Genomic DNA, 26569 nt, shown 5'->3' on the forward strand with positions numbered 1-26569 from the left:
ATAAACTTAAATAAGTAAGATAATAATATTCAGATTAAACTCCGCTTTAATTATTTTATATATTTTCATCACGTGGTTCATAATTTTCAGTAATAAAAAAATACAAATTATGAGTGATAAAAGTTCAAATATGTTAGACAAAAAAGACAAAAATTGTCTTTGATAGACATATAATTGTCTTTCGATCCATAAGATCTGAGTATTATAAAAATGTTATAGAAAATTAATCCGGGCGTAGCCCGGAAAAGGCCCTAGTAATATATAAGACTATTCTACCTCGAATGGGATAATAAGTATTATTAAGAAAATAATGTGTGTAACGTGTTAGGTATCATAGATCCGTTAGTTCATTAATAATGCGATCAAATTATATTTGGTTACGATCTCTGGTTTTTTCTTTGTATGTATTAAGAAGTGACTATATATGCTTAATTAGACGTTTAGAACCATTCCTTTCTCACATTTGGTGTCTAATGTGATAATTAATTGGCATAACGAACTTATATTGCATACTTAATTCATCGCCATGGTAAGTAATTCTGGCGAGTTTTGGAAATTGCAGATCACACAGTCTAAATACTAAGATTAGATTAGGTTTGTATATACTATACAAATTTTAAAATAAATAAACTAATTTCGTATTTATTTCTCTCTGTTTTGAATAGGTCCTTCTTGACATACTAATGTCTCAAAGTGTTTTTCTCAAACATTATGTAGTTGAATAGTATATATTATTATATAAAATATAGATATACATAGAAATGCACAATTATACAAGTCAGAACTAGAAAATAAATACAAAATAATCTACAAAAATACGTAATGTGAGAATATTACTTGTATCTAGGGGGAGATCGAATAAATGCTGATACTTCACTAACATACACATCAAAGTTGCAGATTTTTGGATCTTGCGTCTTCTTGGTTTAATATATATCCTTTTCTTACAACTCGTCTTGTAAATATTAATATACATAGTAAAGTATTCATATCGAATGACTCGGCTCGCCTTCCTCAAAATCTAATATGGAGCCTCATTTGCGGATGGATAAACAAATATTTATTTTATTTTCAGTTTACTCACGACTACATCACATTACAAGTTATTTAAATGTTTTATTTTTCTTAAAATCAAATGTGTCGTATAATATATTTCAACTTGATTCAATTGGATAATCAGTTATTTATTTTATTTACAGCTTAAATCTGTTAGTATAGTATGCCAGGTTTAAGAATTCTATTGAATAATGTAAATGGTTAATTTTAGATGTTATGAAATAATGTTTTAAGGTTATTATCAGAACCATAGGTTTCAATGATACATCTGATCCTGCGTCCAATGTATTTATCAAAACTCAAATGGGTAGCAACTAGCAAGATATCAAACTCATGGTAAGTTATTTTCTCTCTCCGAGTGGGGACCTGCCTTTTCCAATAAATATACTCATACGGTAAATGTTTGTATTTACCTACGATCTATGTATCTAAAATACGTACATCTACTAATCTTATCTACGTATAAATTTTCATAAACATAGTTCGTGCACCGTCACATCTACAAGATTATTCTAGCTCACCAAAAATGACTTCCGTCATTACTCCTTACCATGAATAAAATATGAGAAAACAAAAGTTTTACAATGGGGATATAAGAAAATGACATAACATATAGAATAATGAAATGACATAACGGAATAATAATAATGTGGAGCTAATTTGAATTTCAAATTTGAATTGTTGAGTGGATATGGTAAGGTGTTTCCCCCACCAATCCTATAAAACATTATTGTTAATCACTTTCGGTTAATTCAATTCAAACAAATAAATGGAAAATTCTAAAAATAAATATCCCTCTGTTTGCTTTAGAAAACAAAACAAAAACTATTCCTTTGTTCCCTATTCACTATTATATCATAACAATAACAAATTACATACTTCCTCCGTTTTTTTAATATAAATCGTTTTAAAATTGTGCACATAAATTAAGAAAATTATTAATTTTTTATATTTTTTAAACAAAAACATCATTAATTATTTATATAACCACAAATCAACCAATAATAAAATATAAGGTATATTATCATTGGTCATATAACATTAAGTGTTAATAAATTTTACATATAAAACTAAAAATGTCATATAATTCGAACATAAAAATTTATCTAAAACGACTTATATTAAAAAACGGAGGGAATATTAGTTGTTAAAATTCCAAAGTACGTTATATTCATTCAAACCTTTAAATCAAATTCCCACTTTATATTAGAAGAGTTACCAAAAAAGCAACAAGAGGAGTACGTGGAATACACTGATGAGAAATGTTAACTAGAATGTTTTAGTTTGAATGGAATGTAACTTTCTGAACAAAAAGAAATTTAATGGGATAATTATTCTTAGTTAATCAATGATTGATAAACAAATTCAATGAATCTTACTTATCTCAGAGACGGAAAATAAATATTTTTGATTTAGTTACATATATATTGTTTTAAGTCCTGTAATCTGTATTGACTCGAAATAAATACTTTACTATAGTTCTAATAGTTATTTACAAGTAACGACATAGTAGAAGTCGAGGTTGAGAGTATTTATAGAGTCCAGGTCGAATGCTTAGCGAACTAGGTGACGTATTTACAGGATGAAATCTTTGACATGATACTAGTACTGAAATTTCGTTTATGTCAAAAGTGTAGACGTTTGCGATGTTTTTGGCGAATGAAAGCAACGATAATTTCACTATAAGAGAGCATTAAGTGCGGGTAAGATCCATTAATGATATGACATTTCGTATCCAATGTTTTCCAAAATAGTTCTTCTAAGCGTTTTGCCATGGAATGCGAGGAGACGCCATAACACGACATCACGCGACAGGGCCACTAGTATAAGAAAATCTCGCTTGTTATCCATGTGCCACGAAATGAATAGCCATCAACAAATTTATCCCAAAAATAGTTTGGTATTATAATTATTTAGCATATATTCTTATTAATAAAAAATATTTATTTGAATAAACCATCATGGACAGCTCTGATTTTGTTGAAATGAGTTCTGTAAATAAATTATCTTCAATAAACAACAAACCAAAAAATTACAATTCTACAAGCCGTAAAATTCAATAAAAATCAATTTTATCTGATTAGGATATTAAACATATATATCCCAAAAATGGTTTCCTATTATATTTATTTTGCATATATTATCATTAATAAAAACTCTCTCTTTGATAAAACCATCATGGACAGCTCTGAATTTTTGTTAAAGAGTTCTGTAAATAAAATGTTTAAAAATAAACAATCAACCAAAAATATATATTTTTGAAGAGCCGTAAATTCAATCAATCAAACCAAATTTATTTGATCTGGATAACATGTGGGAGTTGAATTATATTTTGTAGAAAAAATACATCTCTAAGAACAATACTGTTAGATAAAAAGTAATGCTATTAAAAGAAAACCATAATTGACTAACATCAAAAAGTCTTCAAACACAAGTAATCCTTATGGAAAATTAAAAGAAACAAAAAAAAAAACGAGTAATCATTCCCTTAAAACATGTGATTATTTATCTCCCCCCCCCCCCCCTAAAAAAACGTTAAATACGTTTAATGAAGGAAAACAATACGCTAAATTATAAAGAATAATTTTAAATGTAACCGCTAAATAACGCCTCCTCTCTCTCCCCCACTTATTTTTGGCGGCACCAGACGCGGGAGACTCTCTCTCTCTCTCCCACTCTCCTCCTTCTTTCTCTCTCTTGTTTTTTTTTTTTTCGCTAAAGATTTCTTTAAAAACATTTCCGAAATCGAATACGAAGATTTAGCTCTCTCCTCTGCTATATTCACTGCGATAACAAAGTCAGTCAATCACTCACTCAAACCAAACCCATCTCCAAAGTTTCCATCTTTATATATTTATGCGTACGGACACACAGTTTCTATCTCCGCCGCCGTCGTAATCGCCGCCGTGAAAATGGGTGAGCCCAGAGACAGTCTCGCTCTCTCTAATCTACTCATCTGCCACGAATCCGAGTCTTGTCTGAACGAACAACAGCAAGACGACGACGACGATGAGACCAAGATTGAGAGATCTGACGAGCAGCAGAAACCTCACTGTTTCGCAACGATCGGTGACGACGACGAAGATTACGTGGCGGAGCTAGTTCGCAAAGAGAATCGGCGGTTCGATGATGATGACGACAAACCCACGAAAACGACGTCGTCTCTAGACAGATTGATTGCAATCGATTGGATTCTCGCTGTCCGTAGTCACACACTCATAAAGATAAAGACAAAACCTTTTCTACGTTTCCGATTACTAACAACTTCGTTTTGATTATTTTCAGACAAGAACTAGATTCGGGTTCCAGCATCAGACAGCGTACATTGCAATCTCGTACTTGGATCTGTTTCTACACAAGAGATTCATCGGTGTAAGTTCGATTCGATTCGATCTTGAACTAGATGTTGTCTTAATCCGACAGAAAGCTAAAAACTTTGTTTTTTTTTTTTGTTAGTTGCAGAAAGATGAATCGTGGGCGATTAGATTGTTATCAGTGGCGTCTTTGTCACTAGCTGCGAAGATGGAGGAACGTGTTGTTCCTGGATTATCGCAATACCCACAAGATCAAGACTTCGTTTTTAAACCCGACGTGATTCGCAAAACCGAGCTTTTGATCTTATCGACATTGGATTGGAAGATGAGTCTGATCACTCCTTTTCATTACTTGAACTACTTTCTTGCTAAAATCTCTCCAGACCGTAACCAATCTGTTTCTAAAGAGCTTGTCTTGTTAAGATCCTCTGAATCTCTTCTCGCTCTTACCAAAGGTAATTATTAAAATGACATCTTTTTATCTTTAGATATTACATTATAAAATATGATTAATATTATCTTATTTCCTTTTGTGGGTATTGTTAGAGATAAGTGTTACGGATAATCGACAGTACGTTGTTGCTGCTGCTACTACATTGTTAGCTTCTTCTACTTCATCGGATATTAGATTGACGAGAGAAGAAATGGGTAACAAGTTTGGATCAGTCTCTTGGTGGACTTCTAATGAGAATGTATCATAACTCTCTTTCCTTTTTTCTAATGGTTGTTATTCGAGTATATGATCTTAAAGATGATAATGTGTTGGTTTGGTTGCATTGTAGGACAATGTATATTCATGTTACGAGAGAATGCAAGAGATTGAAGAGAGGAAACATATGACACCGCCCGAACTAGCAGTTCCTGGACCGGTGGTTGGTTCAGGAAGTGGCGCTAAACGCCGGCTGTCTTTTGATGATTCTGATCAGCCGTCTTCTTCTTCTCCTGATGCCAAGAGAATGCGTAGGCTCTGAAGAGAGTTTTCTTTCTACTTGGAGTTTTTGGTTTATAAGTTATATTGGTATTTTTTTTGCAACATATTGCTTTGGTTTTTATATTCAATCATTTGATTATAGAGAAAAAAAATGGTCTGAATACAATGGTTATTTCATCTTTTTTGAAGTAACTCATATATAGAGGTTTATATATGAAGGTCTCTTGATGATTCATTTTTGGGGTGAAATTGTGAATATCAAAACATAAGGGGGTTCTATGAGAGAATCAAGGAAATATGAGAGTTTAGTGTAAATAATGAAAGAAACAGAAAGGGGAATAGTTTTAGGCCAATAGTTGAATTGCCTGTGATTTGGTTTCATCAGTCTTTTCCTCTTATTTTTCATGTTATAGCAAATGATAAATGAAGAAACTCTTATTAAGGTAAAGAAAAACTAATTTGTGATAAAAACAATTTCACAGAATATACAAATACTTTGTGTCATTTCAATTAGTATCCTAACAAACAAATCACTAAATCCAAAATAAATCTATTTTTTTACTTGTCTTACATGAAAATACTACTAATCAAATAAAAAACGGAGAAAATACAATAACACTTTTTTTTTTTTTTTATCAAATGAAAATCAGCCCATCACAATAATTTTTAAAAAATCTATTTATTGCCATTTTCCAAATTTTAGTATTTTAGAGACCAACTACTTGTAGTGGAGGCACTTTGGATCAATAATGGTTGGGATCAATTTACACGGAATCTTTTATACTGAAAATTGCATGTGATGTTTTCAAGTTTTTGTACTCTATAGTCTCTACGCTACGCGCAAGTCAAAAGGATATGGTACATACAAGATCGTGTAAAAAGAAAACAATTAATGTTAAAATTTCTTAAATTGATTGCAGTTTGAAAAAAAATAAAGATATGTGTAAAAGACCAAAGACAGAAGAATCCAACGACTTTGTTGAAGTGAGAAACAACTGTCTCATACAAGTAGAGATCCAAAGCATGGTTTCAACTAATTAAAGCTTTGATTCCAGCATGATTAGAAATTAATTAAAACATTTCAGTACTTGTTAATATATATATAATCAAAGTTATGAAGCAGAAAGTACTGACAGTATGTAGAAAATGTGTGTTTGGTTTAAGGCCATGCTCTAAGAGATCTGCAACAAGAAATCAAGAAGCTTAAAGAGTATAGCTTCTTTTCACCAAGACCTAGTAAATGCTTCTAAGTTTTTTGTTGCTCTCCTTCATTGAATATATGTAGGTCCCCACGAGTGGGCACTTTACCCGATATCCGAAGCCACACCCGAACCTGATCCGAAAAATCCGAACCGAAGTAGCAAAATATCTGAACGGATATTGAATTAGGAGAGATTGGATATCCGAACCTGAACGGGTAATATCCGAACCCGAATGGATATCCGAAGATAACCGAACATATGTATAATTAACCTTATATTTATATTTTACATCTCTCACTTTATATAAAATATTTATATTGATATTACACATACTTTAACTTCATATGATACACATACAATTACGGAGAAAATAATTTGTTACTCACTTGAAATGCATGTCAAACTTTTTGATTTCAAGAATTAACAAAAAGTTACATCCAAAATTTAAAAACAATAACCAAATTAATGTATTTTTAGTTTCAAAATGTTATGTCCAAATCTATTTACCATTCAATCTATTAAAAATAAAAAAATTAGTTAAGTGAAAGTTATATTTTTAAATACAAGAAATTCGAGAAATGAAAAATTTAATATAATTTTTTTTCAAAATCTAAATATCCGAACCCGATCCGAAATAACCAAATCCGAACTAAAAATATCCGAATTCGACCCGAAGTTCAGAAATACCCGAACGAGTTCTACACCTCTATACCGAAATACCCGAACCCGAACGTATACCCTAACGCCCACCCCTATAGGTCCTTATTGCTATTTCTTCTTCACTTTCTTATTATCATTGGGTTAAACCATTTTTTCTGTTGGTTTTGGTAGGACGTGTGAGATTCCCGGGTGCCACAATTTAGTTACAACTCTCACATTGGTTAGGAGATGGATGAAAGGACTAGTAAGATTTAAAGATCACAAACTAGCTAATATTTGAGTAAATTTGATTTTCAGTCTAGATTTGAGTCGTTTATTTAGTGTAGACTTTTAAAATTATTGATTGTATAGTGTTTTATCGGTATGGTATGTTCACCTACATAACTACTTATAGAATTCAGGGGAAATGACTATAGAATACTATTTTTACTTCATTTATATAAACGATTGATAAAATGAATGAAATTGGTATTTTAGAAAAGAACAGTATCTCCTTATTTATTACAAATTCTGATATTGACAGCCTTTTAAATTGCTATAAGGGAATCAGTTTTGAACGATGAGATAATGTCAGGAATAGAGGCTCCACAAAAGGCCACACAATGACTTCATTGACAGATTTTCTAAGTAACACATTATACAGTCTGGCTAGCTAACAAATCTTGTACCTAAAAATTCAGTTACTTATTTTAAACATTTGTTTCCTTCAGTGTCCTTTTCTTTGCATTTCTCATTCAAATTAGATTTCAAAAAGAAACAAAGATAGTCATTTCAAAGAAACAGTGTGTTTTACAAAAATAGAGAAAACATAAATCAGTTGCTTGTCCTTAATAATGAAAAAAACAAGAGTTATTGCAAAAGGCAAAAACTTTGTCATAATACTTTCTGTTCTAAAATTTGAAGAAATTGTTCTAAGAGATGAGAAGAGAGCTCTCTTTAAAGAGCGATTTTTGCGCTAGATTTGATGGATGGATCAGACGGGAATCATCTTCAGTCCTGCAGCTATTGGCATACCCAAGAAACCTATGATGATGCTGAAGATCCATTGGACTATTGTGAGTGGTGTGGTGCTTGCAAATGTGCCCAAGAACTCAATGATTATGATCTGAAAGAAAACCGTTGCACCGATCACAACCACAAAGACATAGTTGTCAAGTATTCCCTTGAAAACATCGATCTCTTCCATCTCTCGTGAGCTTATCTCATTAAACACCTGGCCATTTCAGACCAAAGTCATGTCAAGATTCAATCAATAATCTATTCTTTCTAGCTTGAAGATTACTATTGTGTTTCTTTTACCTGACAGAAGACGAAACAGTTGAAGATAAGAGTGTTTAACATGAGAGTTGAGTCAGGACCATCAAGACCAAACATAGACTTCCCTTTGGCCTGAAGAAACCAAATGACTATGAACTGATACACAGACTGTCCTAGAATGTTCCTCCACATGGCGTTGGTGATGAAGTTTCCTCTCCTTCCAACGGGTAAGCGTTTCATCAGCTCGTTGTTCGGTGGCTCTGTAGCTAAAGCAAGAGCTCCAAGTGTGTCCATGATCATGTTCACCCACAGCAACTGAACAGCAGTTAAAGGAGCACTCCCTGTAGATTGTTATCAAGAGTTGATTAGTAAGTAGAGATTCAAAATCATAATCATGTTCTTTACTCACCGGTTAAGCAAGCTGAAGAGAAGTTAACAATCAATGCAACAACGTTAACCGTAAGCTGAAACTGAACGAACTTCTGGATGTTTATGTAAACAGAACGTCCCCATTTAGCAACTGTGACGATTGTGCTGAAGTTATCGTCCAGGATGATCACATCAGCACTCTCTTTGGCCACCTGAAAGGTTATAAAGATTATAAACTTTTAGATTCCTTTAGCTCAAAAGTGACACTTAGGAAAAATTCTTAATATACTCACTTCAGTTCCGGCAATTCCCATAGCTAATCCAATATCAGCTTCATGAAGTGCAGGTGCATCGTTTGTTCCATCTCCAGTCACAGCGACAACTTCATCAAACGTTGTCCTTAACTGCTTCACTAGTGTATGTTTATCCATAGGTGAAGAACGAGCCATCACCTGTATAAGAAGAGAAACTTTTTGTAATATGTTTCAAACAGGATCTTTGTTACAAGAAACTAAGGCCTGCAGATTTTGTCCAAACCGAACCAAAATTTTTGGTTTTCGGTTTGGTTACGATTTTGAGTTCGATAGGGTTTTGAAAAATGATTTGGTTTCCGGTTCAGTTTTCAATTATTTATTTAATTCGAAATTAAGTTAATTAACTGAAATAACCGAAACAAATCCCAACTAGCCGAAAAAAATAAATTTAACCGAAATAACCGAAAATATCCATTTTTAAAGAAAATTATACCGAATTCACTTCGATGGAACCGAAAATAACCGAATAAACCGAAACGGCATGCCTAAAGAAACAGAAGGTACCTGAATCTTTGGAATCAGTTCTAATAACTCTTCTTGACTCTTCTCTCTGAACACTGGACCTTCTATTGCTATACCATCATCAGTTAAGATCCCACATTCTCTTGCTATTGCCTTAGCCGTGTTAATGTTATCTCCCGTAACCATTCTCACAGTGATTCCAGCACGGCGACAAAGCTCAACAGACTCCTTCACACCAGGACGAACAGGATCTTTGATCCCAACGATCCCTACACAAGTAAACCCCGAAGCAGGGATTGCTTCATCCGGCGAAAACCCGTTCTCAAGATCCATATAAGCAAGACAAAGAGTGCGGAGAGCTTCATTAGCAAACTCGTTGATAGTAACGTTCAGATACTTGATAGATTCTTCATCAAGCGGAACAACGTCACCGCTCGAGTTCACAACTTTATCACAAGCAGCGAGAACTATCTCTGAAGCTCCTTTGGTGTGAGCACGGAGACTTCCTCCTTCGGGAAGTTCGATCACAACTCCCATTCTCTTCTTTGTGGAGTTGAATGGCTCAACTTTGATTACTTTATAAGACTTCCTCTCTTCTTGGAAGTTACCACCAAGAGACAGTCCAAGCTCCAAGATAGCTGTCTCTGTCGGCGTCCCCAAGATCTCGGTCTTGCCGTGTTTGTTCACAACTACTTCGCCTCCGGTGTTGTTGAAAATGGATTGAATCAATAGCTTCAGAGCAGATTCAGGGATCTCTGACTGCAAGCTAGACCCTTTGTTTGCAATATCTTGCACGTTCATGCAAATGCATGACTTCACAACGGTCATGTGATTGGTTGTGAGCGTACCTGCAGGGCCGAATCTGAGAATTTAGAGACTAAACATTTTTAATATTTTTTTCTAGAATTTAGAGGTTAAACATTTTTTTTTCTTCATAATTTGGAGGTATAATATACTTATTAAACAACCGATAAAAATTTTGGAAACTAAAACCAATGTTTCATTCAGCTTGGCCCAGTACCTGTCTTGTCGCTGCAAATGGTAGTTGCGGATCCCATAGTCTCACAAGCTGCTAAGTGCCTGACAAGAGCCTTATCATTCATCATTTTCTTCATGGCAAAGGCGAGACTAAGCGTCACAGCCAAAGGCAACCCTTCAGGAACCGCAACCACAACGATCGTCACAGCGATCGCAAAGTACTCAAGAAGCTCCAAGGCTTCATCGCCAGACCATATCCAGTGAGTCCCCGTCGAGAGCTTCCTCATGAACATCCCTTGCACCAAAACCGCGAAGGTCACCACAGCGAAGAAGAGACCTATTTTGCCAATGATGGTAGCAACTCCGTTGAGCTTCACCTGCAGCGGAGTTTCGTCGTCCCCTCCTTCGGTCAGAGTCGCCATCAGCTTCCCCCACTGAGTCCTCATCCCAACTGTTGTGATAAGCATCTTACAAGACCCGTCTTGCACTTTGGTCCCCGACAAAAGGAAAGGGTTCTGCGCGTTCACCATCACAGGCTCGCTCTCGCCGGTCAAACTAGACTCATCTATCACAACAGAGAATCCAGACAAGAAGAGACCATCAGCCGGGACTTGATCACCAATGGCTAGATGAACAATGTCACCAGGAAGCAAGTCGTAGATAGACAGTTTCTGTCTGAACCCACTCCTAGTCACCTGAACAGTGATCTTCTTCTTCTCCTTATCCAAATCCCTGAACTGCAAAGACTGGCGATAATCACTAGTGGCGGTAACAAACACAACCAAGAGAATACTCGCCACGATGCCTAAACCGTCGTGGGACCCTTTAGGCCATCCTTCGGTAGCTATCCCAACGATCAAAGACACGAACGCGCAGACGCCGAGGATCATGAGCGTCATGTCTTGAAGAGCTTCCCATACAAACACCCAGAAGCTTTTGAGCTCGCTCTCCGCGAACTTGTTGATGCCGAAAAGGTCTTGCCTTTGGGACAAGTGAGCAGCGTCTGTGGAGAGTCCTTCGGTGGGAGATGCCTTGAGCTTGCCTGCGAGACCGTCGACTCCGCCGTGGAACTTCAGTTTCTTCACGTCGTGGCTTTCGACTATTGAGCCTAGCTCGTCGGCGCAGATGTCAAAGCCTGCGGCTTTGACTTCTTCGGGGACGGTGTAGTCACTTGGAGCCACACCTACAATGCCATTACAAATGGATTCACTTACAAAGACACAAACAAACTTTGACACAAACTTATTATTATATTTTTTTTTTTTGAACAACACTTTGACACAAACTATAATTAAAAAAAAAACATAATAAAAGTTGTAAACTTTTGATACAAACAATAATTAGATGACAAAAGCTGTAAACTTTGACACAAACTATAATTAAAAAAAAAACTATAACAGAAGCTGTAAATTTTTATACAAACTATAATTTAAAAAAAAAACTACAAAAGTTGTAAACTTTGACACAAACTATAATTAAAAAAACAACTATAATAAAAGCTGTAAATTTTTATACAAACTATAATTTAAAAAAAAACTATGATAAAAGCTGTAAATTTTTATACAAACTATAATAAAAAAAACTACAAAAGCTATAAACTTTGACACAAACTATAATTAAAAAAAATAACTATAATAAAAGCTGTAAATTTTTATACAAACTATAATTTTAAAAAAATCTACAAAAGTTGTAAGCTTTGACACAAACTATAATTAAAATTATATATATTACAAAAGATGTAAGCTTTGACATTATTAGAAGCTCACCAGAGATGAATTGAAAGGCGGCTTTTGAGACGAGAACTGCGATCCGCAATTTCTCCTATAAATAGAAAGTTATTTTTTTAAGATCCTTAATCTCAAAAAGGAAAGAAACTAATCAATCACATGAAGTAGAGGGGAACCTGGTTGGTGCGGCGCATGGCAGCCGCTTCATAACGTTTGGAGAGATTAGCGGTGAAGCGAAAACGGCGTTTGGGATTCTTGACGACGCCGCAGAGGTTGCGCCATTTCTCGAGAGCTTCCTCAGAGGAATGCTTCGCCTTCACATCGAAGTTTTGGTTCAGGTAACTCTCCATCTTCCTCCTCTACGATCTTCTTCTTCTTCTTTGTTCCTCCTCCAGCTTCTCTGTTTTGAAGGCTCTGTTTTCAAAAGGAATCAATGTTTCTGCTTATTTCGTGGGGAGAGAACACACAAAGTTTAATTTTGTGGGTGAGGAAGAAAAGTCGGAAGCTTTTTTAAATGGAGGAAAGGGAAAGTTGTGAGCTTTTTGTGTGTTATTGATTTTGACCGAGTCATTGAGTGCAACATATTCATTTTGGGGGGCGAAGCTGAGTTGACTCGTTTTAATTCGTGTCCCCAACCAAAGTTAGGTGTGGTGTCTCATTTAATTAAAAAAAACATTCGATTATTAAAATATTAATAACATGCACTAGAACGCATTTAATGACGAATGTTAGATAATGCTTGAAACATTCATGCAGGGCATGAAGAGTACACGACGCAAGTTATATTATTTCCGGACATGTTGAAGATTATGATTGTTTTTTTTAAATTCCCAAATTTTGTCAATGGAGCTTGAAATTATTTTAATTGGTTTTCTTTCGTTTTAAATGTTTGTGGATTTCAATTATGGGTGTTCAATCCGGATATCGGTTCGATTTTTTCGGTTTTCGGTATTTCGGTTAGTAAAATATAACTACCATTTTAAATCCATATTTACTTCGGTTCGGTTCGGTTTATATATCATCGGTTTATTCGGTTTTATACCAAAAAAACATAATTATTTAGTTTGAGATCATATTATATGAATTTTAGAGTCATATTGTCAACACAGTCATTTATTAAAAATATATTACATGTTCAAATAAATGAACAAAAAAAGTAAAAATGCTTCTACCATCAAATAAAATAATCAAATTTATAACTAAAATCAAAGCTTCAAATTTTGAAAATAAAAATATGAAACAAAACAGAAATATGAAAGAAAAGTTTTTCCACTCTTCCATATTTAGTGTTCATCAAAGTCATGTTTTTTCAATCGAACACGAAACTCTGTTTATTTACGGATAAGAAAAAAGTTGTGAATTTTTTTCATTAATTAATGTCCATCAAATTTATAATCTTCATATTAGTTTAGTGAAGACTAAAATAAAACAAAACTATCAAAAGAAGACTTAGAAAATAAGATGTCTGAATTGCGATGTATTGTTATTTAATTATAGTTCAAATATTTTACAAATTAAGGTTCTTTATTACTATAAAATTATGGTCATAGTTATTAACACAAATTTAACTTATGTAACAAATAGATTTTCATGTATTGTTATAAAATAGATACATATTTACATGTTTCTACTTTTAATCGATTTTGTTCGGTTTATTCGGTTTAATCGGTTATATACCAAAATCATATCCAAATCCTACGGTTTTTATAAAATTATATCCATTCGGTTTATATGGTATATACCAAAACCAAACCATATTATCTATTTTGGTTCGGTTCGGTTCGGTACAGTTCGGTTTTACCATATTGAACAGCCGTAATTTCAATAGTTTAATCACCAAATTAAATGATTAACAAATTAATATTACATGTCATGTTAGAAAAAATAAGATCATATTTTACATGTAAGCATTAATAGTATCATACTTCTTGTTTGGCTGCGAACTTTGATTTTGACCAGATTACATGACAATGTAGGACAAAAGTGTTGGGTGAATTTGACAATAAAAAAAAGGAGAGGGGGGTTAGATAAAGAATGAGAAATTGGAGGATCGTTGACCGAGACTATTGGGAAAACTCGCCACTTCGGAGCGACTGAGACGCCACGTTCCGACCAATTTCATTGGTTCTTTTTGGACCAAAAACATTCAAGTGGTCCCAGTTGAAATGCAAAAATATTTGAGATTCCTTTTCAAATTCAATTATAGGCTATTTATGGGCCTTTAAAGAAGCCTTCCAAATTAAGACCTTTGCGATATGTAAATGGACTTTCTTACTGAATAATTGACGAATTATGTTATTATATGGCAGAGGCTTTTGAACTTGATGGTGTCTTTTGAACTTGGGCTTTAAGACCTTACCTTTTATGGGCTATAGTACATATTTGCTTTATATATTTTTACCAGTTAATTGTAAATTTTAAGATAAATATTTTTTTACACTAACCAAGCTCATATATACAACATTTCTATGTTTATGGATAATTCTTGTAATTTTACACCAAAGATCAAGCTCAATACTTTTGGTCTGTTAAATACATAATCGTACAATCTAAAATCAACTTTATATACTGTCACATTTTAGTGGGAACAGTCATGTCAAAATTATTATTTTGAGTTAGGTTGATTGAGTTGATCTTAATAATGTATGATCGTTTCTACATCATTTGTTCTTCTATTGCTCCAGTATGGATTTTATTTACGGTACGAAATTTGTTTACCTAAAAGTCATTTTTCACTTTTATGTGATTGATGGGAGACCTAAAGGTTTCTTTGTCTATGGCTAATTGGAAGATAATCAAATAGTTAAACAAATATTCGTCTCATTGTACCCAAAAAGCATGGATTCAAACCCATCATATCCCCCAACCAAAAGAAGAAAATTTCACGGATTCGAGAATATGGAACTAAACGATGCTAAGACCATCTTTAACTCAAATCTTTTAACTAGGGTTTTTATCTTCGGCTAAGAGACGTTTATTAGGTTTTTTTAGATTTTAACTAAGAAAAGTTAATAACCGTCTCTTAAATAAAAGATATAAGAATCATCTCTTAGTTGGAAAGTGTAAAAAAAAAGATAAAAAGACAAAAAAAGTCAAATCATGAGTTAAGAACTCCGGCTAAAAGACCGGGATTAATCATGCCCTAAAAAGCATATATATGTGCATTAACGATAATATGTTTTTGTCCAAATGTATAATATATACTTTATCTTAGCTAAAAAAAAAGTGCTAGATCTGGTTACTGCGTTGGCAAACAGAATTATGGTTTGTATAATTATGCATTTTTGCCATGTTGGTTGTGTCATGCATAAACTCACAGCAAATGTAGATACACTGGCGCATAACGAAATGATTATATATAGACTATTTATATGAATAAATTGAATCTTCAGAGAAAATGAAGATGGGACTTTTCCTAGAATGCAAGAACAGATTTCGAGAAATGATATAGGAAACTGAATTGCAAAACTCGATAGGTTGCGAAGAAAGGGACAAAGATGCAGAGCGTGGGGTTCCTTCTAATAATTGTAGAAGAAATTCAAGATCACATGATCTACGATAGAGAGTGATGACTCGTGATAGGTATATCTACGACATTGTGTGTAGCCTAGGCAATCATCTATTTTTGTACATTTATAGTATATTTGATCGCTTTATTCATAAATTGGTCTAGAATTTTAACAAGACGACATGGCGTTTGTTTCTGAATTAGTCAGAAGATTTGACACATTAGAAAATATGGGAGAGTTTTGACCCCCAAGAAAAACAAAATAGATGGGTGAATATTTTTTGTTTTGATAAAATTTATGAGAGAGTTATATAATAGTACTAGTTTTATTTGATAATATACGGACAAATATCAGCATTTCGCGAGTGTGCATGCATTTTTACTAACTCATCACTTAGCTACGTGGTTTCATTAACCAAAAAAAACTTGTGATATCATGATTTATTTGTTATATGATTCCTTCAGTTTGTAGTGGTGTGTGTCAATCAGACGATGCAAATTTACTGTCGAACCTTCGGATTCTAAACTAAAATTTAACAAGTGGCATGAGTTTGGGGTCGATAAGAATGCTTTGATCGAGGCAAACGAGAAAACCATGATGAGCCTATTGCATTAAGTGCCGTTGGTTAATTAGAGGTTCGCATATGCATAAACCAATAGACATATGTATAAACTGAACAAAGACATATATCTAATAAAGGGTGTAGAGTATACTAAATCCTCAGGTGGAAATTCAAAGAGAGGGCATTGAAAGGTATATATAGGGTGCAACTGGAATGCATTTTTTTGGAATAAAAACTTCATGAATACTTAATTCCTTCTCATTACATAAAATATTCACCAGTTGCAATGAAAAGAAGGAATGGCTATTCCATCTCATTCCATATTATTCATTTCCATTCCAAAAAAAATATCAACATTCTTTTGAAAAATCATTCCACATCAAAATAGTTTTGGAACAAATGGAATATTAATTCCATTCCATTGAATTCCACTGATTATCATTCATGTAATTCCACTTATTCTTTTTATTAACATCCAGTTACAGCCATAGACTCTGTACAAAAATGGTAGTATGACTTAGTGGAGAGTGTTTTTAGTTAGAGCAATAGGATTGAAGTAGAACAAAAACAAAGAAGCATGCCCTAGATTCCTGAGATAATAATTACACATTGTTGTTTATATAAGGGAATGGAATATGACAAATAGATTGTTTTTTTTACGGTTTAATGTGAAAAACAAGATAAAAATATGAGAAATCAAATATAGTAAATGAAGAAGAAGAGAAAAGGGGAAATGGTGGCAGAGAATGGAGAGATGTTAGGAGGCAAAGCAAATGGGAGCTTTGATGATGTTGATGCACGCCGTCAGCTTTTCTTCACGCCTGCTCCCACTCACTCACACCTATAAACATTCTCTCTCTCTCTTTCCTCTCCTCTCTGTTTTATAAATTATATTCACACATGTCTCTATGTTAATGCTATAACATGTGTTTATGTACCAAGATATCTTTATAGTTATTATACAAAATGTTATGAGCCCCTCAAACAATATTTCAAATGGTGGTTATTTACTTGTTATATTTTTTGAAAACTGTTATACTTGATGTATATTCGTTCTGTGAACTGATGTCAAGAACTCAGAACATTCTTAGAAATATATATATATATATTCTAAGACTACAATAGTACTAGCGAGTATGTAGATATAACATAACAGAAGAGTATTAAAATATTGATATCGCATTACATATTCTTGATTGTTATCACACTACTTAGTCGCCGATTGTCTAATTTTTTTTTAAAAAAAAATTGGGTTGATTGGTTGGATTTGATATTATAACAAGGAGTCAATGAGACTTTTATTTTCAACTTTTTTTGGCCTGCTGATTTAAAATGTATCAAGAGTATTCTTTTTTTTTTTTTTTTACAACACTTAGGATGGTACTTGAACAACTTTGGTTTCATGTATTTGGCCTATTTATAAACAAACAAGCGTATTATATACGCGGCTTTTTGGAGGAAAACTTCACCATGTAATTAATATAAATGTATATCATTCATGTCGTTTTCAATTATCTAGGTGTCCAGAATCAAATATTCATGTACATATATGTGAGTTATGAACGATCCACGCAATTACAGTATTGCATGAGAGACAAACAGATAGATGTGCTAAAAATGTAGAAGAAGAAATAAATGGGAAGGTTACTTGGGTGGATCGATGTGAAAAGGAAAAAGCAAAACCCACTAAGCCATTACATGATATCGACCTTCTTATCTTTTTCTTCTTTACTTTGTAACTTTTTTAAATCCCATTTTCTTTCGTCGGTACCTTTTCTAATTAATTAAACCTCCAAACTATCTTAACTAATCCATTTCCCTGAAAATAAAGGATTTATATAAGCTATGCTTACATAAATTGTGACCAGATTGGGGTAGTGGTAAATCTCCACTAAAAATAACTACACATCTTCTGTAAAAATACAACCCTAGTAGAATCATTATGTCCAGAATAAAGAATGTTAATAAAAAAAAAACATTCTTGATTAGACAAAAAGAGAAAACGAATACTGTTTTAAAATAGCCAGTCTCTTCTCTCTCTAATTATGTTTTCACTAAACCCAATTAGGTTCAAACATTCTATTAAGTCCAAAGAATAAACATGGGACAACAATTCGATGCAGAAATATCATCTTTTCATGCTCCATTCCCTCTTTAAATTACTAATTATAAAACTCATAAAACCAACAAACCCATTCTCTACAACTCATCTTCTCCAAAGATTCACCCACTCCCACCGAGAAAAAAAAGAGAAAAAAATATATATATACGTGCACCAAACAACGCATGATGCTGATGCAATATACACAACAAAGTATTAAATCTTAGATATTGTGGGTCTCCCATCTCTCTTATCTGTCCTCTATTCATTTTCTTATTCCACATTAAAGAAAAAAGATGGATACTCTCTTTAGACTAGTCAGTCTCCAACAACAACAACAATCCGATAGTATCATTACAAATCAGTCTTCGTTAAGCAGAACCTCTACCACCACTACTGGCTCTCCACAAACTGCTTATCACTACAACCACAACAACTTCCCAACAAACGACGTCGTCGAAGAATGCTTCAACTTTTTCATGGATGAAGAAGACCTTTCCTCTTCTTCCTCTCATCACAACCATCACCACACCAATCCTACTAGCTACTACTCACCTTTCACTACTCCCACCCATTACCATCCCGCCACTTCATCAACCCCTCCCTCCACCGCCGCCGCAGCCTTGGCCTCACCATACTCCTCCTCAGGCCACCACAATGACCCTTCCGCTTTCTCCATCCCTCAGACTCCTCCTTCCTTCGACTTCTCATCCAATGCCAAGTGGGCTGACTCCATCCTCCTCGAAGCCGCACGTGCCTTCTCCGACAAAGACACCACACGTGCGCAACAAATCCTCTGGACGCTCAACGAGCTCTCCTCTCCCTACGGAGACACCGAGCAGAAACTCGCCTATTACTTCCTCCAAGCTTTCTTCAACCGCATGACCGGTTCAGGCGAGCGTTGCTACCGAACCATGGTAACCGCAGCAGCCACAGAGAAGACTTGCTCCTTCGAGTCAACGAGAAAAACCGTCCTCAAGTTCCAAGAAGTTAGCCCGTGGGCCACGTTTGGACACGTGGCGGCAAACGGGGCTATCTTGGAAGCAGTTGACGGAGAAGCAAAGATCCACATCGTTGACATAAGCTCCACGTTTTGCACTCAATGGCCGACTCTTCTAGAAGCCTTAGCCACGAGATCAGACGACACGCCACACCTAAGACTAACCACGGTCGTGGTCGCTAATAAACACGTCAACGACCAAACGGCAACGCATCGTATGATGAAAGAGATAGGAAGCCGCATGGAGAAGTTCGCTAGGCTCATGGGAGTTCCTTTTAAATTCAACATTATTCATCATGTTGGAGATTTATCCGAGTTCGATCTCAACGAGCTCGATGTTAAAGCGGACGAGGTCTTGGCCGTCAACTGCGTAGGCGCCATGCATGGGATCACGCCACGTGGAAACCCTAGAGACGCTGTGATATCCAACTTCCGAAGGTTAAGGCCTAGGATTGTGACCCTAGTGGAAGAAGAAGCTGATCTTGTCGGAGACGAAGAACAAGGGTTTGATGATGAGTTCTTGAGATCGTTTGGAGAATGTTTACGTTGGTTTAGGGTTTGTTTCGAGTCGTTGGAAGAGAGTTTCCCTAGGACGAGCAACGAGAGGTTGATGCTGGAGCGTGTGGCGGGACGTGCTATCGTCGACTTGGTGGCTTGTGAGCATTCAGATTCGACGGAGAGGAGGGAGACGGCGAGGAAGTGGTCGAGGAGGATGCGGAACGGAGGGTTTGGGGTGGTGGGGTATAGTGATGAGGTGGCCGATGACGTCAGAGCATTGTTGAGGAGGTATAAAGAAGGTGTTTGGTCGATGGTGCCGTGCTCTGATGCCACCGGAATATTCCTTTGCTGGAGAGATCAGCCGGTGGTTTGGGCCAGTGCGTGGCGGCCAACGTAAAAGGGTTGGTCTTTTCTAGTATTTTAACGCGCGCGTTTGCTGGTCCCTAGTCGAGATGGTTTCACACGTATGGTTTGATAATGGGGTTTTGGGATGAAGAGTTACTATATGATGATAATGAGTTCATAATTTGAAATTTGCTTTTGAATAGGACTAATTAAATCATAATATTGAGGAGGTGATTGTCAAGGTTCATAAATTCGTGATATTTTATTTTGTTTTTAATATTTTTTCTTTTAAATGTTGTGATTAGTTTGATTCATGCGAAAGAATAGGTTTCTATTTTCCTTTATAATGGAGTTTTTATTTTCCATACACAAGAAGTTATCGTGATTAATTTTTTTTTTTAAAACTAAGTGAGCATTTGATATGAGTTCGTTACTGTTACATTGGAATCAATTAACTGGAATTCATAATTGATAAAAATATAAAGACTAAAATGGCAGCTTTTCAGATTCAATTAGAAGTTATACGAATTGAGGTATATAGTTATTCCATGTTTCTAATACATAAAAGCTTTGTTGCTTTCTTGTATACATATATAGAATCTCAGGACAGCTAGTTTCGCTGAGGAGGAATCTCTTCGTTGGAATATCGAGAATGCAGCTCTATGGTGGCCTGCACGCTTCTAAAAATGGATTAATATGTTTTTGATCATTTATAAACATAAACAAAGTTAGAACATTGTAGTTTCGATGGCATCTAATTTGAAACATTAGTCACTTTATAATATTAGTGGCAACTGTACCGGCTAAAATTACATGCAATGCAGTGAATACTGCACCATAGTATTTCAATGTTTTAAGTGTTTTTTACAGTTCTTACGGTTCACATTATGAGGCATGGTATGTATACCAAAGAAACAAAAAAAAAAATCAACGTTTCTTACACGACGATTAATCACTCACCAAATGATAGTTTATTCACTTGTCGCTCTTGTGGAGTGTATACCATTTATTTCTATTGGCTTTTTAATAATGCATCTTTCAACTTTTGCTTTATAAAAAGATAAAGGGACCAGTCTTTTATTTGATACACATAATACATCTATACATATATTATGTCTTCAGTGGATTACACATGCATATACCTAAATGTTTCATGGCCCCCCCTCACCCATCATGTTTTTTTTAGAAACAGCCCATAAAAAGTAAATAGTTGAAATAGTTATAATCCCTTGATATACCATCGTTTACATATAGTTCTTTGAATTTGGGAAAGAAAATAAATTATGAAAAAGTAGTGGGAACTGCTTTTGAGATATGTGGCTAGTTTCACTACAGCTCTCTTTCTCCCTGCATCTTTTGATGTGGCTTTTGCCTCCCCCATGTTAATATTGGTAGATCTTTTAGCTCGCTTTTTAAGCCAATCTTTTTTTCAAAAACCTAGCTTCTTTTGGTCTGTTTTCGTGTTTATAAAGTCACGCAGAAAGCAAATCAATACAATAAAAATCTACCAGTTGCCCCAATTTTGCTTTAACTAGAATCAAAACCTTGCTGGGTCCCTTTATACCACGACTTGACCATAACACACATCTAACTAGAAAATGCCTAAATTCATATGGAATATCTCAATTAATTCCATGATGTAAAAGGTTATAAAAATTTATAGGGTTCTTTTAAACACATTTCATAATAAATTAGCATATTGTAAAAATTAGAAGCTTTATTTATGTATAGAGAAATGAAAGGAAATAACACATTTGCATTACATAACTAAGAAAAAAGAGTTTTGGTAAAATCATATAAAGAAGTAGGTTTATAATGTTTTGATTTTAACTGAAAATTTCAATCTCATGCATCTTGAAACCATATTCTGGTGGTATTCTTCATCACATGCTCATGACTCTTGGACTACAAAAACAAAATCATATATGTCTCAGTGCAAAAGATACATGAACTTTTGAAGTATCTACAGTAAATGAAATACAGTTGATCTGCAAGAGTTTTCTTCTCACTCCATAATCATAATAAATGAAATACTTTTTTCAGTTCTTTCAAATTGGGTTCGGTTTGATCTGGTGCATCCCCTTTTATATTCGCTGACGTTGTTTTCTCTATGGGCCTCATTAAATGGGCCACACGCAGCCCATTCGACTTAACGAACAATTGAAATGAAATCAAAACGGACGGAGAGAAAACCCTAGCAAAAACCTCCTCACCGGCCACAATGCGATCTCCGATCTCCGGACTCTTCTCGAGATCCCTTAGCTTCCTCCACCGCACTTCCCCCCTAACCTCCGCCGCTCGCCACCTATGCGCCGTCACTTCCCCCGAAGCTAGAACGAAGAACCTCGAGCGAATCGCCGACGACTTGCTCAACCTCAACAGAATCGAGCTCTACGACTACTCAATCCTCTTCAGCCACAAACTCGGCCTCAACCGCTACGGATCCGCCGTGTCCTCCCCCGCCGGAGACCTCCCCGACGCGTCCGCCTCCGCCGAGACCAAAACCGCTGAGAAAACGGCTTTCGATGTGAAGCTTGAGAAGTTCGATTCCACTTCGAAGATCAAAGTCATCAAGGAGATAAGAGCGTTTACGGAGCTGGGGTTGAAAGAAGCGAAAGATCTCGTTGAGAAAGCTCCGGTTGTGGTGAAGACAGGTGTCACTAAGGAAGAAGGTGAGAAGATCATGGAGAAGCTCAAAGCCGTTGGTGCCACTGTTGCTTTTGAATAATAGAAATAAAAGTTTGATTGCAAAATGTTTTTTAATTTTTACAATAATGATTGCTGTTTGTGTTATATTGAGATGCCACTCTTATCAGGTAGTAGCTTCTTCATGTAGTACTTTGATTTTCTAGAGAGGTTGATTCTTTGCCTTCTGGTCTCTGGTATGACCTCGATTGAGCATTCTTGGAACCCGCGTCTCACGAACCAGTCTGCTGCTCGCGTTGTGAGGAGAAACAGCGTGTCTAACCCGAGAGAGGATGCTTTCTTCTCCATGTAATCTACAGTAAACAGATTGTGTGTGTCATTTATGTTTACTTTGAGTTTGGTTTGGTTTGGTTTGGTTTACCTAGTAGTTTATCGCCTTGGCCTTGACCGCGGCAGTCTGATGCAACCGCGATGGCTGCGACTTCTCCGCATTTGTCTTGGAAGAATGGGAACAGAGCTGCACAAGCGATGATTTGACCTTCCCTTTCGACTACCACGAAGGAGTCCAAAGCTTGGAGTAACTGCACTCAGAGATTTAAGTCTTTAACGATAGAAGGATGATACAACGGAAGATAAGTAAGGCTTTTAAGACCTCCTCATCGGTTCTGCGGACCAAGATCCCAGCTTCCTCCAAAGGTTTGATGATACGTCTGATTCCTGCAAGATCATTTACTTTGGCATCTCGTGTTCCTTCGTATACATCACTGTAGGCAATGCGCGTAACAGTCAGTATAGCATTGGTAGAACGATAAAACCAAACCAATGAGTATTATTACCTAGCGACCATAGTCCCCATTCCATCTCTTTTGAAAAGCTCCAACAATAGAACTCCAGTTATAGTACCATCCAACAAATGAACTCTTTTAACTCCACCCTTCAAGAAAAAAGCAAAACAAAAGGTTTCAGTTCAAATGGGTAAAGATGAAGACCAAGGTTTCATAAGAACTCACCCTGCAGACAAAAGCAGCAGCAGCCAGTTCGGAAAGATAACCGTTTTGGCGGCTTAGTCTCTCCTCACCACCGATAGCAAAACCTTGCTCACCAGACCCTAACCCACTCCCAATGTCAAATCCAACACCGTTTTGAAAGATCGGAGTGTGGCTTCCGTTTCCCCAAAACGCTGCTCTCCCGTTACCAGGAGGTTCTTGATAAGAGATGCTTCCATCACCAACAGCCTTTACGTAATTAGCAGCAATGTCGCTTTGCTGCGCACGTTTTCTCACTAACATGTCTGCTTCTTGGAGTGTCAAGAAACGAATAAGATGTCCACTCTCATCGAGTATTGGACCGTCCATTATGCAAATAAGCTTATCTGCTCCTATAGCTAATGCACAAGCTGTAGCTACCTCATATGTACTGCACAAAGGGTTTGTCATTTATATTACATAATCCGAAAGTAGAGAGAAACAAAGAGAGAGCATACTTGCAGTTTAAGACTTCTCCGGAGCTAGAGTGTCCCAAGTTCCTCAACAAGACTACAGAACCACCGTCAAGCCTCTCACAAATCCGGTCTACATCTATCTTCTTCACCTCACCCGTCGCTCCAAAATCAACACCATCAACAACGCCTCTCCTCTGCACCATCATCAACAAACCAGTGATGAGACTCAAGGAGTCGTATCATATGAGCATATCAAAAACTCACTTTTGCTGCGAAGAAGTTGCCGGTATCAACCCTGACACCTATATCATGTAAACGACTACTATCACCATGCCTACGGATATTGCAAATGGAAGGCCCAGGAGATAGTTTAGCCTCAAGCATCACTGAGATAGCTCCCGCAGCTTCCGTGGCGGCTTGCAACGATGCTGCGTCGGTTACTCTGTAACGTCCCACATATGTAGCCTCGCGTCCTGCAACACTCAATCAATACACATCAAGAATCGAACATCCTAAGCCACTAGAGGCAATGTTTTTATTCATTTCTGACCTCTTTCAGACAGAAGCTGGTCGATTTGCACTTGTGTTCCTGGAACTAGAACGAATCTTATCCCAAGATGATGGAGAAACGCTATGTCCTGCACCAAAATCAAATTACTTAAATAACCTTTGAGAAGTGTAATCACATTTGCAAAAAGATACCTTTAAAATGGGATCACAGTAAGGGCCGGCGAGTATATCGCCGGAGATGACAACGACGAAAGTGCAGCCACCGTGGGCCCACAGATAAGGCCAAGCTTCACGGAACCAGCGCACGAACTCTTTGTCGTCCACTGGATGCTCAGCCCCCGCGTCGCCGCCTCCACTCGCCGCGTAGCTGTTGTACGTATTGCATTTCGCCTCCACGGAACCAACCGGTTTAAACCTAAACCGGATTTGACCAGGGTTTAACTTATTTTCCGGCTTGAAAGACGAAAGATCGTTCCTCGTTCGGCGTAATTGAAAAGACGCAGAACGCAACAAAGCTCCCTGCTCCATCATTTTTTACTTGCACTGCTTCGTTTTAGAAGAAATCAATTAAGATTCCATAGAAAATGAATTTAAACCGGCGGGAGGCGGCGGCGGTAAGTGGGACCCATCGTCACGGATTTTTACTATTTGATAATTTAATTCTTTTCCGAATTTGCTTCTTCTTCTTTACCGAACTCTTTTAAAATGTCTGGTCGTGAGAGAGTACTTTAAAGTGCGTCTCCACGTGGATTAAATTGTTCGATTCCGGTCAACCGGTTCGGTCCTTCACTCCCCAACTGGGTCTGCTTCTTAGTCAAAGTGAGACTACACAAACAATTGTTTAGAAAGTGGGTTTTTTCCTTTTGTTCACATAAGTGAAACGTTCTGAGGTATCTTTCTGGCCCAAACCCATTTGAAGTGTCAGTAAAGTGGGCTTTTAAGGAATGTTGTGGAATTATTATCTTTTACATAAACCCCCCCTCTCTCTACCTATAAAGAAACTATAAGCAACCTTCGATTTAAGTTATGTTGTTATCTAATTTCCCGGCTAACAATCTCGACTTCTTTTAAATTGTTATTTATTTATTATCCTTTTTTATAAAATTATTGATGTAAACTAGCGTATTTAGTGTTGTTGACAATAAAATTAGCATAATTAACGTTGATAAAGAGTGTAACACTACATTTAAAAAAAAAAGTTTGGATCACGTACCGATGTAAAATTAAAAAGGTGGGACAATAACAAGCAAAAAGAGGAAACGAATAGAATATCTCAAGGTTATCCGAATCAATGTAAGAGGAAAGATAATATTCCCACGAGACACCCAAAGATACTCCTTCAGGGTAGATATTTCATTACCTGCTATGCCATCTCATACATAGATGACAATTCACTATTTATGTTGCGACGAAATCACTATTTTATTTTGTTTTCTCAAAGACTCGAGAACGCATGCATGATTGATGATTGATGATTGTTGGTTTGTATAAGAAATACCATCTTCACGTAGCAGTCTACAAAGGCTAAAATCGCCGAGTTCATGAATGTTTCATTAAGTTTCACCTTATTTCGTGATGACTTTTACGATTATTCGTTTTTTCTATCAAGCATTTACTCTGTTTTCGTATAGTTTACATGCTAAATACCAGAAAACTAAACTCAGCTAAAAAATCCCCGAAGTGTATC

At 35.9% G+C, this 26569-nt stretch overlaps 5 protein-coding genes across 6 annotated transcripts; 3 read left to right on the forward strand and 2 right to left on the reverse strand.

Moving 5' to 3' along the window:
- The first annotated feature begins 3670 nt into the window (after positions 1–3670).
- On the forward strand, positions 3671–5536 carry LOC106410589 (cyclin-D5-1). 2 transcript variants are annotated; one of them, XM_013851127.3, is made up of 5 exons: positions 3671–4256; positions 4342–4428; positions 4519–4825; positions 4917–5062; positions 5153–5536. In XM_013851127.3, exons 1-5 carry the CDS (start codon positions 3969–3971, stop codon positions 5339–5341), a joined length of 1017 nt encoding a protein of 338 aa, XP_013706581.1. In that variant the 5' UTR covers positions 3671–3968; the 3' UTR covers positions 5342–5536. The 2 variants fall into 2 exon arrangements, with proteins under 2 accessions (XP_013706581.1, XP_013706580.1); XM_013851126.3 differs by having other exon boundaries at positions 3673–4256; positions 4513–4825.
- Positions 5537–7907: 2371 nt separating this feature from the next.
- On the reverse strand, positions 7908–12845 carry LOC106410588 (calcium-transporting ATPase 2, plasma membrane-type-like). The gene is made up of 8 exons (XM_013851125.3): positions 12447–12845; positions 12310–12364; positions 10587–11726; positions 9608–10413; positions 9083–9241; positions 8830–9001; positions 8463–8761; positions 7908–8376 (listed from the first exon to the last, which is right to left on the reverse strand). Exons 1-8 carry the CDS (start codon positions 12618–12620, stop codon positions 8137–8139), a joined length of 3045 nt encoding a protein of 1014 aa, XP_013706579.1. The 5' UTR covers positions 12621–12845; the 3' UTR covers positions 7908–8136.
- Positions 12846–18539: 5694 nt separating this feature from the next.
- LOC106411098 (protein SHORT-ROOT-like) lies at positions 18540–20650 on the forward strand. The gene has a single exon (XM_013851783.3). It carries the CDS (start codon positions 18739–18741, stop codon positions 20335–20337), a length of 1599 nt encoding a protein of 532 aa, XP_013707237.1. The 5' UTR covers positions 18540–18738; the 3' UTR covers positions 20338–20650.
- Positions 20651–22506: 1856 nt separating this feature from the next.
- LOC106411404 (50S ribosomal protein L7/L12) lies at positions 22507–23156 on the forward strand. The gene has a single exon (XM_013852160.3). The coding sequence runs from the start codon at positions 22507–22509 to the stop codon at positions 23011–23013; it is 507 nt and encodes a 168-aa protein (XP_013707614.1). The 3' UTR covers positions 23014–23156.
- LOC106411403 (probable amino-acid acetyltransferase NAGS2, chloroplastic) lies at positions 23011–25570 on the reverse strand. The gene is made up of 9 exons (XM_013852159.3): positions 25075–25570; positions 24923–25010; positions 24637–24845; positions 24415–24566; positions 23942–24347; positions 23768–23865; positions 23584–23695; positions 23353–23512; positions 23011–23284 (listed from the first exon to the last, which is right to left on the reverse strand). Exons 1-9 carry the CDS (start codon positions 25411–25413, stop codon positions 23076–23078), a joined length of 1773 nt encoding a protein of 590 aa, XP_013707613.2. The 5' UTR covers positions 25414–25570; the 3' UTR covers positions 23011–23075.
- Between the last annotated feature and the right edge of the window lie 999 nt (positions 25571–26569).

This window comes from Brassica napus, chromosome C7, assembly GCF_020379485.1.
Source record: "Brassica napus cultivar Da-Ae chromosome C7, Da-Ae, whole genome shotgun sequence".
Classification (NCBI taxonomy): Eukaryota; Viridiplantae; Streptophyta; class Magnoliopsida; order Brassicales; family Brassicaceae; genus Brassica; species Brassica napus.

Excerpts from the sequence above, each read along its gene's own strand:
- LOC106410589 (XM_013851126.3), top strand. The coding sequence starts at position 3,969 with ATGGGTGAGCCCAGAGACAGTCTCGCTCTCTCTAATCTACTCATCTGC. Across the intron at positions 4,257-4,341 it reads CAATCGATTGGATTCTCGCT|ACAAGAACTAGATTCGGGTT; the intron begins GTCCGTAGTCAC and ends GATTATTTTCAG. Across the intron at positions 5,063-5,152 it reads GGTGGACTTCTAATGAGAAT|GACAATGTATATTCATGTTA; the intron begins GTATCATAACTC and ends GTTGCATTGTAG.
- LOC106410588 (XM_013851125.3), bottom strand. The coding sequence starts at position 12,620 with ATGGAGAGTTACCTGAACCAAAACTTCGATGTGAAGGCGAAGCATTCC. Across the intron at positions 9,242-9,607 it reads AACTGATTCCAAAGATTCAG|GTGATGGCTCGTTCTTCACC; the intron begins GTACCTTCTGTT and ends CTTCTTATACAG. Across the intron at positions 8,762-8,829 it reads CTCTTCAGCTTGCTTAACCG|GGAGTGCTCCTTTAACTGCT; the intron begins GTGAGTAAAGAA and ends AACAATCTACAG.
- LOC106411098 (XM_013851783.3), top strand. The coding sequence starts at position 18,739 with ATGGATACTCTCTTTAGACTAGTCAGTCTCCAACAACAACAACAATCC.
- LOC106411404 (XM_013852160.3), top strand. The coding sequence starts at position 22,507 with ATGCGATCTCCGATCTCCGGACTCTTCTCGAGATCCCTTAGCTTCCTC.
- LOC106411403 (XM_013852159.3), bottom strand. The coding sequence starts at position 25,413 with ATGATGGAGCAGGGAGCTTTGTTGCGTTCTGCGTCTTTTCAATTACGC. Across the intron at positions 25,011-25,074 it reads ACTGTGATCCCATTTTAAAG|GACATAGCGTTTCTCCATCA; the intron begins GTATCTTTTTGC and ends ATTTTGGTGCAG. Across the intron at positions 24,567-24,636 it reads GCAACTTCTTCGCAGCAAAA|AGGAGAGGCGTTGTTGATGG; the intron begins GTGAGTTTTTGA and ends ATGATGGTGCAG.